This window comes from Mytilus galloprovincialis, chromosome 3 (assembly GCF_965363235.1).
Source record: "Mytilus galloprovincialis chromosome 3, xbMytGall1.hap1.1, whole genome shotgun sequence".
Taxonomy (NCBI): domain Eukaryota; kingdom Metazoa; phylum Mollusca; class Bivalvia; order Mytilida; family Mytilidae; genus Mytilus; species Mytilus galloprovincialis.
In genome coordinates this window covers 89,546,240-89,567,210 of record NC_134840.1, presented here as the reverse complement: position 1 = coordinate 89,567,210, position 20,971 = coordinate 89,546,240, and the positions used below count along the sequence as shown (strand labels likewise).

General features: G+C 33.7%; 1 protein-coding gene across 2 annotated transcripts in view; it reads left to right on the top strand.

The window, feature by feature from the left end:
- The window catches only part of LOC143069316 (protein TALPID3-like), a 183,191-nt gene extending 167,686 nt beyond the window's left edge, over nt 1-15,505 (top strand). The window contains exons 30-32 of one of the 2 annotated variants that reach the window (XM_076243883.1): nt 224-6,518; nt 10,527-15,036; nt 15,345-15,505. In XM_076243883.1, coding sequence (XP_076099998.1) covers nt 224-591 — 368 coding nt within the window. In that variant the 3' untranslated portion in view covers nt 592-6,518; nt 10,527-15,036; nt 15,345-15,505. Of the gene's footprint in view, nt 1-223; nt 6,519-10,526; nt 15,037-15,344 lie in introns of those variants that run through there. The other variant, XM_076243884.1, reaches the window with a different exon arrangement.
- The last annotated feature ends 5,466 nt before the right edge of the window (nt 15,506-20,971 follow it).

Here is a 20,971-nt window from a genome sequence, read left to right as displayed (position 1 = left end):
TTTTGAAATATTTGATATGAATTAAACAGGATTTTTCTCAAAATCGTATTTAGGTCTAAACTGACAAAATCGCAATAATAAATTACAGTACACAGCAATACACACAGTATAACTCAGTTTAAAAGAAGTTTGAGGCAGATGTCAAAATAGGTAACGAAAGAAACTAAGCAAAGTGACAGTGATACATAAATTTTACGTTTGTATTGCTTTATTTCATTAACAGATCAGCTGAGTTCACGTGCATATACTCCAGATCAAATGCGTTTAGATACTCTTGTGCAGTCTGGTTATCTGACATACTCCGGGGAGCTTATTCGGTCTGGACAGTCAATAGACAGAAGTACATACAGAGATTCATCAGAATACAGATATATGAATCCATCAAGAACTGAAAGAAGCCAGTCTCTTGGACTAACTTATTCTTTTGAAGAAGAAGATGATAACAATGAAGAAGAAGATGACTACAAAAAAAGTGATAACTTTGAAGAGCCTGTTAAATTAAAAATGTCTGTTACATTACCAACAACAGAAGATTCGAATGATGGCAGTCAGCTATCTGAAATTGACATTACAGATAGAAATACAAAATAAAAGAACTTGTATACCCATTGTTCCAAACTGTTATACTGTTGATTCATTTATTTTCGTGGGTTCTAATTTTCGTGGATAGTGGAAAACTTGCATATTTGTGGACATTTTATTTCATGGTTTTGTCAAAGTCTTTATACAAACCTTTAGAACATTTGTCATTCGTTGAACATTAAATTTGTGGTTCGCCTATATCAACAAAATCCACGAAAAATTGGTATCCAACAAATAATAATGAATCCACAGTAAGTAGTCAATTTTAATCTCCTTCCTCAATGGTGAGGTGAATGAACTATGTCCTCATTGTAAACATCTAATTCTTTAACTGTAGTAAATGTATTAATTTTGTTTTTAGTTTCAACTGATGATGATAAAAATAGCTAGGAAAAATTATACAATGTTGACATATCCCACAGTTATTTTATTTTAACTATTTATATGTGATTTTCAACCATGGCCTCAATGTAATACAAAATGAATACTACCAGGTTTATTTTGATTTTTCTTCAAGAGTCTTTAAAGGAGTAGGTTCGATAAGGCAGTAAAATGGTCCCTTTTATAGCTTAAATTTCAAATAAGGAATTATTGACCAATATCACAATAAATCATGAATCATAGGTAATACAGTGACTAAAAAGGAAAAAGGCCATTTGTTAAAAATTTGTGTACCTGCATTTTATTCACAAGGTCAAAAGTTTCCATGAAAAAATCATTGAAAATGTGTAAAATTCCATTGATTATTGGACAGAAAACAAATAGCACATACATCCACAAAAAAGATCTTTTGAAATAATGTTTGTAAAGACATTTTATATGTCTAACTTGGATATTAAATTTGTTGGCACCTGCCCTCTATCTTTCCTGGTCCTAAATTTGGTTGAAATCTGGTTGATTTTGTAAAGTTTCGCCCAAATCTCTTATCTAGATGTAATAATCAACACTTTTGAATAAAACTTTGACATAAAAAGTTATATTTGACTTTCTCACATGTCTTTAAGTCAATTTAAAACATTTTTTCAACTTTATAATTGAGGCCAAATATGGCCCTTACTGAACTTTCTCCTTTATTATTTAACTTCAGTAGAACTTGTGTTGTGATATTACTTTGTGTTAAATGGAATATTTAGTGGAGGATTGCATTCCTAAATTGTACTAAAATGATTTATTGTAACAAGAATAAGAAAATTGGTACAATGTACTTTCATTTTATTTCTTAATTAATGGGTATGAAGTTAATCTAAATATCATTTTATTTTTTCATATATTTTTAAACAACCACAAATATTTTTGCAGTCGTATAATGTCATTATCTTGTCGTAGTCAGAAGACATTTTGTTTCCAGACAAAAATTTGAGTATAAGTATATTGAAATCTATGAAATTGTACAACAAATGGAAAGTTGGGATTAATTTTGGGGGTAATTGTCCTAACTGTTTAAGAACTGGGGCCCACAAACAAGCATTTTTCACTTTTTTATGGTGAATAAAATTTGCATTTAGATTTAAAATTGTGGGTTCTGTTTTCAAATTAGACCACATTTAAAGTTATATGAACCTTCAAATTAAAAAAAATCATGCATGTTTTTTTATAACTAAATGGCTGGGTTTTATTACAATGTATAAAACTTATGTACATATATACTATTTTCTGAAAAAAAATTCTATAATTTGTCCAAATTCAGAAGAAATTTAATTTTTCGGAATTGTTTGCTTCCAGCCAACAATTAACCAAAATGTTTTCTGTTTGCAGGTACCTTTCTCATAAAAATTCTGTGATTGCAATTACGCAAGTGTGAAGGGGAAAACCAAATTGGCAGAGAGAGTCAACTTAAACATTGCTCTGTCATCGAAATAATCTATATCGTATTGTACATGTAATACAGGTTCTTACCTGAATATCCATGCTTCTTTGCTGATTGTTTACAAAGGTGACAATCTGTAAACTTGGGCTACACAACATGATCATTTTACAAAGGTGACAATTGATAAACTTCAGTTTCTAAACACAACCATTAATTAACAGCCATATTTTCACAACAACACTGACGAAATGAAATATTTTTTTTGACACACGAAATGGATGTGTAAAAAAGGATAAAATCAAGCACAGAAGACTTAGTTTATGATATATGCACGCATTGGTTTCCTGATTAATGGACAAAAGTAAATAAATTGGATTAATTTTATTTTGGTATCACCTTGTGGTCATCTGCTTCGTCCAAGGACAGTTGGTTTCCAGAAAATAACTTTAGTATAAGTACATAGAAATCCATAAAATTTATACACAAGGTTTATAACCTCAAAAGGAAGGTTGGGATTGATTTTGGGGGTTATGGTCCCAACAGTGTAGGAATGAGGGGCCAAAAAGGTTACCCAAATAAGCATTTTAGTAGTTTCCAGTGTTTAAGTGTATGAATCTCTCTGAAATTATACCACAAGTTTCCATACAACAAAGGGATGGTTAGGACTGACTTTGTGGGTATATGGCTCAAACCATTTAGGAATTAAGGGCAGAAAAAGGGGGAAAACAAGGGTTTCCTGGTTAATGGACAATTAAGACAATTTAAAAGCAGTGTAAGGGAGGTAATCCTATCACATTCAATATTCATTTTTTTTATTTTTTTTTAATAGGGCCAGTATGGGGGGGAGGGGGGGTAAATTAGCAACAGCATTATGTTTTGCATATCAAATGTGTCAAATATTTAATTACAATCCAAGTTCAGACCTGTATCAAGTGTTAATATTGGGTCCATTTTTGCCCCAACTGTTTGGGGTTGGACCTCTGCAGTCCTATCCAGCTGAGCTCAGCAAAGCAATTTATTTAATAATATGACTTTAAGGTCCAAATGGCCTAGATAAAACTAATTGGTTTCAGCAAAAATTGAATGTATAGGGATCTTTGATATTCTGAATATAATTGTGTATTTATATATTGTATATTGGACCATAAAAGGTAAAAGTCCAATTTAATTCTTTTAGTTCTTTGAGGGAGTTCAGTCTATGTCAGAAACCAATGCTGTGTCATACATTTAATCACAATCCAAGTTCAGAGATGCATCAAGCTTGGATAAGTTGTCTATACTTGCCCCAACTGTCCCGACCCTTGTAGTCACATTAAGCTGCGCCCAGTGGAGTATTTCATTTATTTTATTTAGAAACTGTTTGATATTTATTCATTATCGTTGGTTATCTCAACGAGATTGATTTTCTTGCTTGAGCTGGTACGACGAAAGTAAAGAAGCAATCAAGTTGAGATGACCAATGATAATCTGTTTATTGCTATTTTACCTATGAAGACATTGTTAATTTTCTTGGGAACAGAACATGTTCCCTTAGATTCTGGCGATAATTTATATATCACTTGACTCCGTTTTCGTATCACTTAACTCCGCCGAGAACAGAAATTATCAGTCAGCAAGATCAATTAAAAATTTGTAGAATAGGGATAATATAGGATCCATATATTTTTTAACAAAAATAATGGGAGAATTAAAAAAAAAAGTGCTTATATAAGTACTGCTATACTCAATTGTAAACAAAACTATTCACCATTTATATAAAAGTTATGTTCAATTAGTGATGTCCACTACTTAGAGAAATGATTGTGAAAAAGTGTTCTAAGAAAAGAAATGAACAGAAAAGATGTTTCGTGGTTTAACACAAGACCTTTTGTAATCTTCTTGCTTAACATTTGTACATACTTTTTTCACTGTGATACATTTTATATCTTGGTAAATTTTTAAAGCTAGATGTTTTACATCTCTAATAAGACTTTATATTATTTGTTATTAAAGATGTAAATTAAAGATTCTTAATGTTTTCTAAGGAAAAAAATGTTATCTTTAAACAGAATTATAGCTTTCTGTCCTACATCACATTAGATTGGGCCACAGTTCCAGGCTAGATCCTGCTCAGTGAAAATGGACTTATTCAAAAAAAGTAAAACAACAAAAATACTGAACTCCAAGGAAAAATCAAAACGAAAGGTCTCCTATTAAATGACAAAATCAAAAGTTCAAACACATCAAACAAACAAAAAAACTGTCATATTCCTGACTTTAAACTCAGTTGAAGCTTCCTATTTACATAAATGTTACTGAAACAAAATAGCAACATTGAATGTTTTTTGAGGGATTTGCAATCTATTTATATTTAACAGATATAGGAAGATATTAAACAGTTCAGTTTAAGATGTTGTATTCCACAAATTGTTCAGAAACATTTTAACAAAACAGATGAAACGTCTTTTATTTTCTAACACTTCATTTCTCCAAAATATTGGAAATTGGATTGGGTCTCTCGCCAGAACCAATAAGCAATCGTAATCGTTAGAAAAATACAGAACATCTATTTAACCTCAGAAAGATCTTGTTAACAGGGATTTCAATTCTGTTTACTAATTGGTCTCATGTGCAATGCAGGAACTATAAAGGAATTGTTTTTAGGGGATTTTTATTGTTTTTATTTTGTCCTATAGCTTCTGTTACAAAAATATAAAGTTAAATCAGAGACATATAATACAGGGGCGGATCCAGCCATTTAAAAAAGGGGGAGTTCCTAACCCAGGACAAAGGGGGTGGGGGGTTCCAACTACATTCAAATGCATTGATCGTCCCAAAAAAAGGGGGGTTCCAACCCCCGGAACCCCCCCCCTCTGGATCCGCACCTGTAATACATGTCTCTGGTTAAATATAAACCTTTCAAAAAAAAGCATTAACATGCAATTGATCTATATCAAGTTTTTTATGCCCCCAAAGTGGCAGCGGGGGCATTAAGTTTTACTCTTGTCCGTCTATGTACGTTCATCCGTACATCCCAAAATTGGTTTCAGTTCACTAACTTTGCCTCTGCCTCAACCAATTGTTATGAAACTTAAACACGATGCTTATTAACACAAAACACAGGTCCAATTTGAATTTTGGTGGCGTCACTTTTACCATTCTAAAGTTACTCCCCTTTACAAATGGTAAAAATACTGATTTTTTTGTTTCCATTCTCTAACTTTAGTTTGCCTCAATAAAATTATATGAAACTTATACACAATGCTCATTACCACAAAACACTGATCGATTTTGAATTTGGTGGTGTAATTTTTAATGTTCTAAGGTTATGCCCGCTATAATGTAATATGATAACGGGGTCATCATCTGTGTCCCTATGGACACATTCCCCATTTATTTATGAGTAAAAGGAAAACTATATTTGGTATGTGTTGACCTTGCAAAGTCCTCATACCCGTCAGACAGTTTTCACTTTACCTCAACCTCAATTCATGGATTTATAGTGAACAAGGTTAAATTTTGGTGGTCAAGTCCATATCTTATATATTCTAAGCAATAGGTCTGCTATATTTGGTGTATGGAAGGATTGTAAGGTGTACATGTCCAACTAAAAGGTGTCAAATTTTTGTGTTGTGGTTTCTTTTACTCTAAAACTATACTGAACGACTTTAGAAATGCAACACTAGATTATTTTTGTGTTATTTTTGAATGAATGTGTCAACGTCAAAAGCGATGACTGCCTGTTACTAACGCCAAAATGATTGTCAGAAAGGTCAACAAATTATGTCTGACATTTTTTGGGTTCTGTTTTACACCTTCTAATTTAGCATTTGTTCAACCCATTAATTGGTTTTGGCAATTATGTGGTTGGAACTTGAGGGCTTTACAGGTTTTCCTTCAGTCAATTCTTTGGCAATGCAGTTCATGGGAAACATTTATGGCATGAATTTGTACTCAATGGCCTTCGGCAATTTGGTTAGCAGTTGACGTTGCGGCCGTAAACATGATTGGCAAATGAAGTTGCATAATCAAATTCTGTCGATGTTTCATTGTCACTACACGTTGATCTGGTCATTGATAGCCAGCAACAAATCTTGTCTACTTGTATCGTTGTCGGAAGGACAGTAGAACGAGTTTCTGAAGTCATACGGTATGGTTGCAGCACATTTATGTTTTCATGTTTGCAGTATTCTTAAGGGCTAATTCAGTTCTTTGTTTTTTTTATTTCTCAGACTTGGCAAAATGGAGATGCAACATTTAAAAAAAAAAGTAAGTTAGGCAAAGGATTGAAAGAACTGTTTCACAAAGCTAAAAAACTGAAACAGTCTTTCATGGGACCAAAATTTCGCTTCAAAAATTTGGTATGTTCAATAACCACAGGTAAGTCAGATTTTGATTTTTTGTAAGGAGAAAGAAGCATGATAAGCATGAAAAGTAGTTGTAAGAGGATCAAAAAAGATTTGGTAAAAAAAATCAACAAAATGAGTGTTGCGTTTCTAAAGTCGTTCAGTATATATGCAAAAGGTAACCCATTGTTGGTGTATGGAAATATTTAATGATGTACATCTGACCACATTTTCATGGTTCAGTGGTTATAGATTTTTGTGTTTTGGTCTTTTTTTTCTAATACTGTATGCAATATTAGGTAAAAAAAAGTGTAAATGTCCAATAAAATCGGGAATGGAAGTGTGAAGTTTACCTGGTTAAGCTTGTTTCTTAGATATGTAATAGGTGAACTACATGTATATTTTAAGCATATTTGGTGTATGGAATTATTGTACGGTTTCAGTGGCGAATCAGGCCAGGGGGAGGGGGTTGGAACCCCCCTTTTTTTCGTCGATCATTACATTGAATGGGGACATATAGTTGCCCCCCCCCCCACCTTTATCCTGAGTTGGGACCCCCCCCTTTTTAAAATGGCTGGGTCCGCCCCTGGGTGTATATGTATTTCCAGTTTGGTTTATCTGACCTTGAACCTTATTTTCTTGGGTTATGTTAAGTTTATGTGATAGTAATTTGAAGCTTTATATTAAGAACTATCAACATAATATCAATGGTTAGTAAAGAAGGTGAGATAATTCAGTGTGTGCACTCTTGTTTATGCTGTAGCATTTCTTTGCATTGAACCTCATTCTCAAGTTGTTTGCCCATACTTCTACTTCTTGAGATCTTCTAGGAGGATGTTATGGTGTTTCTGTGTCTTTATTGGTCTGCAGGGGCGTAGCTAGAAAGAAACGATGTGCAAGCAAGTACCGCCGAGCGTAGCGAGGCGAAAAATTTTTGGGACCCTTTTATTCAGAAAAATGTTTTTTTATGGTTTTCGGTCATCATGGTCATAGGACTGTTAAAAGAGGAGCTATATGTAGATCATGGTCATAGGACTGTTAAAAGAGGAGCTATATGTAGATCATGGTCATAGGACTGTTAAAAGAGGAGCTATATGTAGATAGGACTTATAAAAAAATTATGAATGTAAAACTATTAATAAATCTTCTGAATAAAGTAATACATAAACAACACATATTTGTGATACAGAATTTACTCAAAATTGTCCAACATCTGCTCTTCGTGTCTAGGCAGAAACAAACTTCTGTATTACTTTAATTGTCAATATTCACACTGAAATCGCGATGAATATGCAGTAATGCTAGTAACTGTCGTTCATTGTTGATCGTACATTTGTTTTCAACATATTTAGTACACTGATAGATCTCCATGGTAGAACTCGCCAGATGTTATGAACTAGCGTACATGTTCGGCATCGAGCGACCTCCCAATTGAATTCGTCAAAATCACATGCCAGGTCAGTTTCGTATGTCTCAGATAATGTTGAGATTTTTTCGTTTGTTATATTTCTTACAACACGATGGAGCAGATACAGCGCAAAAGTGCGATTTTCTGATAATACTAGACGCGACTCCACTCTCCAGTTCCCTTATCATATCATATGGTCTATGAACGCAAAAAATAATGAGACTTTCCAATACTGTTTTGGAGTGTTTGCAGGGTGATATTGGCTCTGGTAGTCTGTCGACCACATCGCCTCGGCATATTTTCAACGATATCAATGGGTTCTGATAATTCTAATGCCGATTGGTACATCTCATTCCAAACTGATGAACCGTGCACTGTAATATGTGCTCCAAAAACTACAGGTCTTAGACTGAGTCTTACAAATTCAAATCTAGTAAAAGATACAAGTTACTGTTCGATTTTGTCATAATCTCCAATGAAACTTTCATTTTGAAACCAAATAACGTTATTTAATGAAATTTCATCAATTAAAAAAGTGACAACATAGGTGTTTCCTTTAACATTCAATCTATAAATTTTTATTTTGCCATTTTTTTTTTTGCATGCCGAATCGATGTGCACGCAACTGCGTGTTAGCGTATAGGCAGCTACGCGCCTGGTCTGTATAGTAGGTAGTCATCTGCAAAGAGTGGGACTGAAGTTTTGATTGCGTCTGGGTAGTCATTTATATGACAAAGAAAGAGTAAGGGTTCTAGGACGGTACCCTGTAGTACACCAGAGACGAATATCACTTCTTCAGGTTGTTCTCCTACTATTACTTTCATTTATCTGTTTGTCAAGAACATATTTAGCCAGTTGTTAATTGGCCCTCTTATTCCATATTCACCTATCGTTGATAGTAGATTCTTATGGGTTACTGTGTCAAAGGCTGTTGAAAATCTGAAGATGGCAATATCAGTTTGTAATCCGGCATCCTTATCCTTTCATGAAGTCAATCAGTGTGACTTATAATTGGGTTTCGAATGTGTATCCATATCTGAAGCCATGGTTTAATGATGTTAAACTTTGTGCCTTTCTAGGTGTTTCATAAGTGTGCTTGCATATAATATGTTCCGAGGATTTTGCATGGAACTGATGTTAGTGAAAGAAGTCTGAAGTTTTCGGCAGCATGTCTATCGCCTTTTTTGAATACGCAAGATATGTTTGCGTTTAGCAAGTCCTGTGGTAGTGTTCTAGTGTCTACAGATTTTTGAAACATCACTGTCTGTCCTGATGCTAAGCCTATTGCGTTCTTTGAGAATTCTGTTTTGGATTCCATATACTAGTATACGGCCCAGAAGGCTAGCGATTGGTCAACGTCTTTGGTCAGTTTTACTAGACTAAGTCCATTTTCAGTTATAGTGAGGTTAGGTATGGTGTCCTCAATATGTTTTGTTGTTTCTTGTATAGTTCCGGATTTGTCTATTGTAAATACAGATTTAAATTTATGTATTAGTATTTCTGCCTTCCCTTTTAAATACTGTCGCCTTTGTTCTTTAATTGGGACACTCCAATATTGTCATTTTCCGGGATTTTATATATATTCAGAACGGTTTGGTGTTATTTTGAACTAGTCTAAACCTTTTAGTATGGTATCATTGATGTATGTGCATTGATCTTTCCTAACCTGTTCCTTGATTTCTCTTTGCAAGTATTATAGAGAGATTTTCATTAATTATACTTCAAACTTTGAAGTATAATGTAATCATAGTTTAGTTGCACTTGTCCAGATAAATGACCATGTATAAAATTTTATTGACCATGTACAAATTTAGCCAGTGGGGTTTATGATGTGAATAAACACTACATTCAGATAACTGAATGACCATGTTACATAAACACCATGACACATGTTACTTTTAAGTGTATTGGGGGAGTTAAGACTTTTAATAAGGGTAATTCATCGGTCACTTCAAAGTTGCAAAAGTTAAGTACCGACATTTATGACTTTATTTGAATAATGGGATAATTTCTCCGGGACTATATAAACAAGTTTGTTCAGTTGGAATACTATCTGTAAATTCCAGCTGAACAGAACTTTGTGTTTTTATTTAAAGGTTAGTAAACTTTACACATTTTTTGTAACGACTTAATGAATTTAATTGAGAAAGAATGTGTGGTAAAAAGTAAATTTTAAAACTGTAATCAGAAAATAGAAACAATGTACTCTTTTAATTTTATCAATTTAACGGAAAACTTAAATTATTCAATGTCATTTGATTTATTTACAACTTTATTGTATTTGTTAATAATTATTATCACTATTTTTAATTTGTATTTTAATTTGATGTTTTGTATTGTATTATAATAATTAAAACTGATCTGTAAATTCCAGCTGAACAGAACTTTGTGTTTTATTTTAAAGGTACTATTTCTGAAACCCTTGTGGTATGATCCAGTCCTAAACACGAACAGCATAAAAAGTACTGGTTATCTAAATATACAAAGTTTAATCCAACCTCTAGCTAAACCAAGTCGAGTTAGTCAAACCCCAAAACAACACAAAAACCAAATATAAAAAGTCTATAAAAAGTGGTGGAGGAAAAGAAACGATTTCCGGTGGATGAAGCTTACAAGTAGCAGAAAATCCAAAACAGCAAAGAAGATAATATTTAGCGTACGAGTGTTCTTGACATTGGAACAGAAAGATTTGTGGAAAATATATTTTGAAGACGAACGGCGAAAAAAAAGGAGAATGGAGAACGGAGAAAGTATAACAAAGAATGGTGAAAGGAGAACAGAGACAGGAGAACGGAGAAAGGAGTACGGAGAAGGTTGGCCCAGGACGGAACATAATTTCGGACTTGTATTATAAACAATGGATTTTAAATTTAACTGTTGTTTCACGATATGTGTATGTATAGTATGTTCTATGGTAAAAATATTGTAGTTATAAATAGCAAGTAGGTTAACATTAATTTAAGAAATATTTTGAATAGCAAACAAAAAGTTAAAGTTAAAATTAAGGTAGATAAATAAGCGATTAGGTGAAAAAAAGATAGAAGATAAATTTAAGTGTGTTTAAAAATATATGAAGGAATAAGGCTAAATTGAAAATTGAGTCACTGATAAAGGTAATTTTGAAAGGAATCTCTATATTGAAATAAACGGAATACTAGTATGAATTATGACATGTAAGTGCTGAAACAGCTTCATTTAAAGTGTTGATAAAAAAACATTTAATTTTGAAAACTGTCAATGGTAAATAAGATACTAAATAATGATAATTGATGTAAAAGATAATAAAAAAAAAAGAAATATGAGATGACCAGAAAATATTGTTAGTTTACTTAATAGCAAAAAAAAAAAAAAAAAAAAACCCAGAAAGTAACTTAGAGTAACTATATTAAAATGTAATATGTCTCAGAAGCTAAAGTTCAGGCGGTTCAAATTCATTAAACGTAAAAAGGAAAGAAAGAAATATCCTTGTTTATATGAGAACTTTTAAATAATGCCATGAACTTTAACCTTTAAACGATAAAAGTACATTAAAAAAATCAAATCTATAAGAAGAGGTTGGTTGTTTAAGGACTTAAAATGAATGAATGAATATTTTATTTGCGAAAGCATAAATAATATGCTATGGCAATACATAAACAAGTATATACAATGTGACAAAACAACAGATAGCAGAGAACAATACATAATATAATAAAGGTACAATTAATTCACAATACATGATCTAATTTTCCAAGCATATTTTAGATAGTTACAAAGTTTAATTGTGATTGATTTTGATTTTGCTTGAAGTAAATGAAAAAGTTTAAAATTATTTGGCCAAGAACAATAATATTTTGGCAAATGTTCTTGTCGCACAGTTCTGTAGGCTGGACATACAAGTACGAAGTGGTATTCATTTTCAATACAAGCCATATTACAGCATTCACATAGACGCATATGTCTAGGAATATTTTTATATCGCCCTAATTCCAAATTCAGTTTCAAAGTACCACTTCTCAATTTTGTAAGTAAGTTACTATTAATAAAAAAATCTAAATAATTCTCTATTACAAAGTCTGTTTTGAGGTGTTTATAAATACACAGTTTTTCACAATCATTTATTGATGCATACAAAGTTTGTAAATACTGGTCCTTTATACGAGTTTTTATAACATCTAACTGTATATTTACATAATTCTGTGCAGTCCAAACATAGTTCAAACCAAGATTAAACAATAAATCACGAACACTAGACGCCCAGTTCTTTTTACCATTGTTTGCATCTTCTAATAAAAGTTGATAAACATCATAAACAATAGGTGGCTTATTTACAATAATATGAAGCCAATATTTCAAAATAATTTGTTTTCTTGAGACATACATAGGCAAATGACCTAGTTCACTACATAAAAAACTTAAAGGAACATTTTTACCTAGTTTTAAAACAAATCTACAGAAACGGTTGTGTATTTGCTCTATATCATTTGCACGGTGAAAACCCCATATTTCAGATGCATAGTTCAATACGGAACCAACCATACTATCAAACAGTAGACATTCTTGACTTGTGGATAAAAACACATGTTTTAAAGAGTTCAGAAGTGACGAAAGCGCTCTTGATCCCTGTTGAGATAATCTTTTTTGGGTATGTGAGAATTTTCCATTATAATGAAGTAGCATACCCAAATACACGTAAGAGTCCACTATCTGTAGTTCTTTACCTTCATACACGAAACTGAAGTTAGCTGGCTGCCATCCATTTCTAAAAACAACAATTTTGGTTTTGTCTGTATTTACCTCAATGTTCCATTTCTTACAATAGATTGATAGATTATCTAGTAATTTTTGTAACATTTCGGGAGACTTACTAAACAATACAGTGTCATCAGCGAAAAGAATTAAGTATATTAGAAAACCATTGAGTTGTACAACGTCATCACTAGCATTTACGGACATATCTTCTATAATATCATTGATGAAGAACAAAAATAATAAGGGAGACAATGGGTCCCCTTGTTTCACACCAAGTAAATTGTTAATTGCGTCCGAAAGTAAACCACCAGATCTAACTCGTAGCCGGACAGACGAATAAATAGATTTGATCATATTAACGAATTTGCTACTGACACCATTTTGTAGAAGTTTATATAATAAGATCCGTCTGCTTAGTTTATCAAATGCTTTACGGAAATCCACAAAGGTACAAAACAGTTTCATTTTATGTTGCAGGACATGTGTAATAATTCCATGGATAACAAAAATTGCATCTATAGTTGAACGGCCTGGTCGGAATCCAAATTGGTTATCAATTAATTTTTCCTCGTCTTCTGACCACGCCAGTAAGCGACTTGTTAATATAGACGTAAATAGTTTAGATAAGACACTTACTAATATAATAGGTCTATAGTTGTTTGGGTCCGTTAAATCACCACTTTTCGGAACTGCAATGACAAGTCCTTCTGTCCAGAGTTCAGGAAAAATCCCATTTTCAAATACATAAAAACTTGATATTATGTAGAATAAAACGTCTACATTAGAAAATGTCGAGATAAGGTACAGTGTCCTATAAGGAAAAAATATAGATAAATAGATAAATAGTAATTTTAAGAGAAATGCACGTGTAATTATAAACTTGGTTGATTGTTAAAGTATTTAATGGTTCTAAAGCGATTACGATAAAAATGTTAAGTAAAACATGTGTTTTATGGTTCCTGTGTGCAAGAATTTAATGTTAGTTTAATCATGAGAATTTAATTTTGCTGATCACCTAATTAAATTATTGTTAAATATGTTGACCTAGCTAGTCTTCATGTAAAACCTTGATTGTAGCAAACATAATATTATTCTAGCATAGGCAAATCCTTATCCATGTAATGTAAAATCTTAACTGTAATCAGATGTTTTAGTAAACTAACCATAGTAAAATAGACAACATATTTGACTAAAGTGATATAATATAGAATGAGCTGCTTATGTCTTGCAGTAGTTCTGCAGTCGGAGCAAAATACACAGGAAAATGAGCATACTCCAAAGAGAGAGTAAATGACTCGGGTATGTTTGGAGTTCGAGCAGACTACCAAGAAAAGAGGGCTTACTACAAAAGTAATACAGAAACGATAATAATAATATTGATTAAAACACCAACGCTCTTATCATGCTTATGATAAAGAATAAAGATATTTTTGTAAATGAAAAATATTTAAGACTAAAATTGGGGTTTTATTTTTTATATAAAAAAAAGAATAAGCTACAAATAAAATACTACATGTAAATGGTCATATAAAGTCACGAATAAGAACAATTAAAACGCAATCAGTCATCTAATACATATAACATCAAAAGATATAAGCCTTATTCCATATGTTTCGAAGCACAATCTTTTGAATTTGTTTTTTAAGAATAAAACATATAGTTTACTTTTGTATGCTTCATTTTTTTTAATTCCTACATAATAATCTCAATTATTTGTGTTGCTGATTTTTTTTTCCCTAAAATTTTGGAGCTCCAAAATTAAATGGAGTGGGGGAGTATTATTTTGAGAGATTTTCATTAATTATACTTCAAAGTTTGAAGTATAATGTAATCATAGTTTAGTTGCACTTGTCCAGATAAATGACCATGTATAAAATTTTATTGACCATGTACAAATTTAGCCAGTGGTGTTTATGATGTGAATAAACACTACATTCAGATAACTGAATGACCATGTTACATAAACACCATGACACATGTTACTTTTAAGTGTATTGGGGGAGTTAAGACTTTTAATAAGGGTAATTCATCGGTCACTTCAAAGTTGCAAAAGTTAAGTACCGACATTTATGACTTTATTTGAATAATGGGATAATTTCTCCGGGACTATATAAACAAGTTTGTTCAGTTGGAATACTATCTGTAAATTCCAGCTGAACAGAACTTTGTGTTTTTATTTAAAGGTTAGTAAACTTTACACATTTTTTGTAACGACTTAATGAATTTAATTGAGAAAGAATGTGTGGTAAAAAGTAAATTTTAAAACTGTAATCAGAAAATAGAAACAATGTACTCTTTTAATTTTATCAATTTAACGGAAAACTTAAATTATTCAATGTCATTTGATTTATTTACAACTTTATTGTATTTGTTAATAATTATTATCACTATTTTTAATTTGTATTTTAATTTGATGTTTTGTATTGTATTATAATAATTAAAACTGATCTGTAAATTCCAGCTGAACAGAACTTTGTGTTTTATTTTAAAGGTACTATTTCTGAAACCCTTGTGGTATGATCCAGTCCTAAACACGAACAGCATAAAAAGTACTGGTTATCTAAATATACAAAGTTTCATCCAACCTCTAGCTAAACCAAGTCGAGTTAGTCAAACCCCAAAACAACACCAAAACCAACTATAAAAAGTGCTGGAGTCCAACTATAAAACAAGTGAGGCAAATTTTTGATGTGCTAAGCTTTTGGATTTATCCTGGGAGTTTTGTAGTTTCTGGACAATTCCTTGTGTGTAAGTGTATGGACCATCTCTGACATTGTACCACAAGGTTCCATATCACAAAAGGAAGGCAGTGATTGAGTTTGTCCAATTCATGCAGAAATAAGGACCAAAACAACCATTTTTAGGTTTTCTTCGGGCCAGGTGAGCTATTCTCATCACTTGGCGTCCGTCGTCGTCGTTAACTTTTTACATTTTGAACTTCTTCTAGAGAAACACTAAATGGAATGGAACCAAACATGGCATGAATGTTACTTATGAGGTGTTGACCAAGTGTTGACCAAGTGTTGTTACTTTGTAGCCGATCCATCATCCAAGATGGCCGCCAGCGGGGGACTTAGTTTCTTCTTCTTCTTCTTCTTCTTCCAGGTAAGGAACCGGATTCAATACTGAATGTTCATGGTTCCGCGCGAAAACTTTACGCAGTGTCGGGCAACACAGAAAGCTTTCTCTTGGCTATTTACAAATACATTTAAAACGTTCGCAAAAATATACAATTAAAATTATTTACAACTTGGTTTTCCTACTTCCTTTCAGAGCATACCTTCAGGGCAGCTCTGAATCCCTCAACGGTGTTGGTCGCTGTAACTGTTGTTGGTAGGTTGTTCCAGTCCCTGATTGTCCTCAGGAAGAAAGATTGGCCGCAAGTGTCTGTACTTGTTCTTTCTTGGAAGAAGCGGTTTTTACCTCTGGTCCGGTTATCATTCGGTGTCAAATATTGGTGACGGTCTATATCTATAAGATCATGCTGGATCTTAAATAGCATGCATAATCTATTTGTTTTCCTCCGTTCTTCTAGACTTTCCCATTTAAGATTTTTAACCATATTTGTGACACAGCCAGGTGTTCGGTCTGTGTAGTTGTTATTCACAAATCGTGCAGCTCTTTTCTGGACCTGTTCAATTGCCTTGATTTTATTTTGGGCGGTTGGGTCCCATATTGTGCTTGCGTATTCCACTGCAGGTCTTACCATGGATACATACGCAGCTGCCTTTACAGGTTTTGTACAGCCTTTGAGGTTTCTACGTATAAATCCCAACGTTCTGTTTCCTTTGCCTACTGTATTGTCTATGTGTTTATCCCATGTTAGGTTGTTGCTGATGGTTACTCCAAGATATTTACTTGCTTCCTTTGTGTCTGTATGACCGTGTAGCTGGTACGATGTTTGTATCACTGGTCTATTTTTTGGGGATATTCTGATGACAAGACATTTTTTGGCATTAAAACTCATCTGCCATTTGTTTTCCCAGTCTTCCAATGCTTTTAAGTCCTTTTGAAGTAGTTCACTGTCAGCTTGGTTGGTGATGGTACGAAAGAGTAGGCTGTCATCCGCGAACAATTTGGTCTCTGATGTAGATGCTGTTTCTGGCATGTCGTTTATGTAGGCCAGGAACAGTAATGGACCAAGGACTGTGCCTTGGGGTACACCAGAGAGTACTGGTACTTGTGAGGAGACAGCACCCTCTAATATCACGCTCTGCTTTCTGTTATGTAGGAAGGAGCGAATCCATTTATTGGTTTTGGGGTTGACGCCATAGTATTCCAGCTTGTGTAGGAGGCGGTGATGTGGTACCTTGTCAAATGCTTTTGCAAAGTCTATAGCAGGATGATGTCTACTTGGCCGCTGCTTTTTAATTTTGATGCAATGTCGTTGATGGTTACGATTAGTTGGGATTCGCATGATCGTCTTTTGCGGAATCCGTGTTGTGCATCAGTTAGTATTTTATTTTTGTCAAAGTGGTCCATGTTGCTATGTACAATATGTTCTAAGACCTTACACGTGATGGAAGTTAGAGATACTTGTCTGTAGTTAGATGCTAGGTGCCTTTCGTCTTTTTTAAAAAGTGGAACTACATTGGCATCTCTCCAATCTTGCGGGACTTCACCAGTGTTCAATGATGTTTGTTATAGGTCTGTGAGTATCGGAGCAAGTTGTTCTGCTGCTGCTTTCAGTATAAAGGCTGGTATTGAGTCGGGACCAGTAGCTTTATGCGGTTTCAGGTTTTTTAACAATTTGTGGACTCCGTTGGTACTAATTTTTATGTCCTTCATGGTGTAGTATGGACTTTTTCCTTTATCTGGAAAGTTATTTAGGTTTTCTTTGGTAAATACTGACTGGAATTGGTCGTTTAAAATGTCAGCTTTGCTCTTGTTGTCACTTTGCAGAAATCCCATTTTGTTTTTTAACGGTGCCACTCCATTCTTGACCTTTGCTTTTGATATAAGACCAGAACTTCTTTGCATTATATCTATAGTCTGAACTGACCTCTTCCATATATTTCTTGTTGGCTTGCCGGACCTCCCACTGAACTTCTTGTTGTAGTCTTTTATATCAATCTTTGTCTCTTTTTTTTTTTTAGTTTTTCTAGCCTTCTTGTGTGCTTTCTGCTTTTGGTTTATTTTGCGTCTAATGGTTGTATTGATCCATGGATGAGTTTCTTCCAAGGGTAATTTTTGTTGGTACTCTTTTCTCTATGGTGGTTTGTACAGCTGTTTTAAATGCCTGTCATAAAGACTCAACGCTTCTATCTTTGATGTTTTTGAAGGTAGTTATAAAGTTTTGTAGGTCTTTCTTTATATTATGTATTTCAGCTTTTTTCCATAGAAATATTTTTCTTCTGACTGGTTTAGGTCTAAGAGGTTTACAAGCCATATCTAGGAGGACAATGTCATGGTCGCTGTTTCCTATTGATGGTAAGGGTTTGCATCTTAATTTAAATGAAGGATGAGAGGTAAGCAATAAATCTAAGGTATTCTCTTTTCGTGTTGGAAAGTCCACAATTTGTTCTAGCCCGTTGTCAGCTACAAGTTCTAAGAATGCCTGGTTGGTTCTGGTAGGATACTGTCTATGGTCTATAGTTTGTTCTGCCCAGTTGATATCGGGTAGGTTGAAATCGCCACCAATAAGGAATATGTCTTTTTTATGTTTTGCTCTGATGTTATTTATTTCGTCTTTCATTTTATTCAAGTAGGTGTCATCTGTTTTATCAGGTGGTCGATAAAATGCACCTATAAGTATTTTCTTTTTTCCTTTTAAGTTAATAGTGCCAGTCAGTAGTTCTATTTCTGTGCTTTTTATGATGTTACCCAGCTGTAATGTTTGTTTAGCTGCTATCAATACTCCTCCATGGGGGTCCTTTGGACGATCTCGGCGTTCCGTGTCATAATGGAAGTAGTCTGGTATAATCTCACTTGATTTGATGTTTGGATCAAGCCAGGTTTCCGTGCCTATTATAACGTCTGGCTCAGTTGACTCAATGATTGCTTCGAGTAGTTTGCCTTTTTTTCTTAGACTTTGAAAATTGATGTTTAATATTCTTAACTGTTTTTTAGTGGCTGGTTTGGTTTTAGTTGGTTTTGGTGATGATGTCATGATCGGTATATCAGTGCTGGAATGATGGTGAATTAATGCTGGAACCTGATGTTGATGGTATTGATGCTTCTGATATACTGTCTACCATTAATGGATTGGTCGATATATTTTGTATTGAGTGCTTGCTGTCATCTCCATTTGGTATAAAATATATTTTTGTTAAAGAATTGTTTGGTTTGCAGCAAGATGGGCAAGTCCATGTGTCTTCACTTTTGCCTAGGTTGCTGTATTCTGATGTTGACATACCAATGCAGTTTCTATGTGTCCACTTATCACAGTCGTCACAAGCTATAGATTCTATTTTACATGCTTTTTGGCATATCGTGCAAGGAAATCTTGGTCGTCTTGATCCTGGGTTTGTCTCTATGCCACTCAGTAAGAGTAAGATGAGTCTGTGTGTACTCCTCTCGTGGACAGTTTTAAATTTTTGTTGAGTCAATTGAATATGTTTTTTACAGCTTTTTATCCAGTAGTAAGTTTGTACAGATGATGTTACTGGGCTAAGATGGTGTTCAGATAGGTATATATTCACCCCTTCTAGATCATTGTTTTTGTAGATGCAGTCCTGATGTATTGGTTTGTATTTATGTTGTGGGGTAAGTATTACTTGGTGTACAGCAAAAGCTTGTCTTGTCCAAAGAGTAAGTGTAAGCATAAATACAGTATAATAAAAAATTTCTGTTGATGATAATGTATCTTATACTAGCGGTACTTACAATATTATGGGTGTTTCAATCTGAGTCTGTGTTCTTTTCAATCTGAGTCTTTGTGTTCTTTTCAATCACTTCAAGAGTCCAGTTCTGGAAGAGAAAACATTGGTTGAGTGTTTTGTGTGGTGATCCTATACAAGAGGTAAGTAGCAAAACTTGATAAGATTAACTCACCTAGAATTTTACTACTCGTCTTGTCTGTTCACTTTTGGCACCTTTGTTTTCTTGGTAGTTTAACATACTGATGGGGAAATGCTATACAAATGTCTTTTTTTTTTTTTAGAGAAGCACTGAATGGAATGAAACCAAATATGGCATGAATTAATGTTCCTTAAGAGGTGTTGACCAAGTTTTGTTACTTTGCAGTCGGTCCATCATCCAAGATGGCCGCCAGCGGGGGACTTAGTTTAACATAGGACCTTACGGCAAATACATACAAATGTTTTCTTTTAGAGAACCACTGAATGGATTGGAACCAAACATGGCATGAATGTTCCTTATGAGGTGCTGACCAAGTGTTGTTACTTTGCAGCCGATCCATCATCCAAGATGGCCGCCAGAGGGGGGACTTAGTTTAACATAGGAACCTGATGGGGAAATGCATACAAATGTCTTTTTTTTAGAGAAGCACTGAATGGAATGAAACCAAACATGGCATGAATGATCCTTTTGAGGTGCTGACCAAGTGTTGCTACTTTGTTACCGATTTACTGTTCAAGATGGCCACCATGATATTTTATTAAATAATGGGACCAATATTGAACCAAACTTGGCCTCAATCATTATTTGGGTAGTGTTATGATTTTTATCTACTTTTACGTGATTTCTAAAACCAAAGTAGAGTCAGGTGAGCATAACAGGCTCTTGAGAGCCTCTAGTTCTAGTTTCCAGACAATAACTTGTGTTTAAGTAAAATTGAGAATGGAAATGGGGAATGTGTCAAAGAGACAACAACCCGCCCAAATAAAAAACAACAGCAGAGGGTCACCAACAGGTCTTCAATGTAGCGAAAAATTTCCGCACCCGGAGGCGTCCTTCAGCTGGCCCCTAAACAAATATATACTATAGTGCCTAACAAGATTTTGTGAGGTAGACGAAATTGACTTTAAAACGATCGTATTGACTTTTGATGTGCAGAAATAGGCAGATCGGACATATTTTGACCTTAGTTACTTACTTCTTAAGTTTGGGATTTATTGTAATCAACATATTCCAATGAGACTGAAAAATGTTTTTTTTTATTATGATAAATAATAATTTTACCTGCCGTAGTCGTGCGTAAAATATATTGCGGTATTT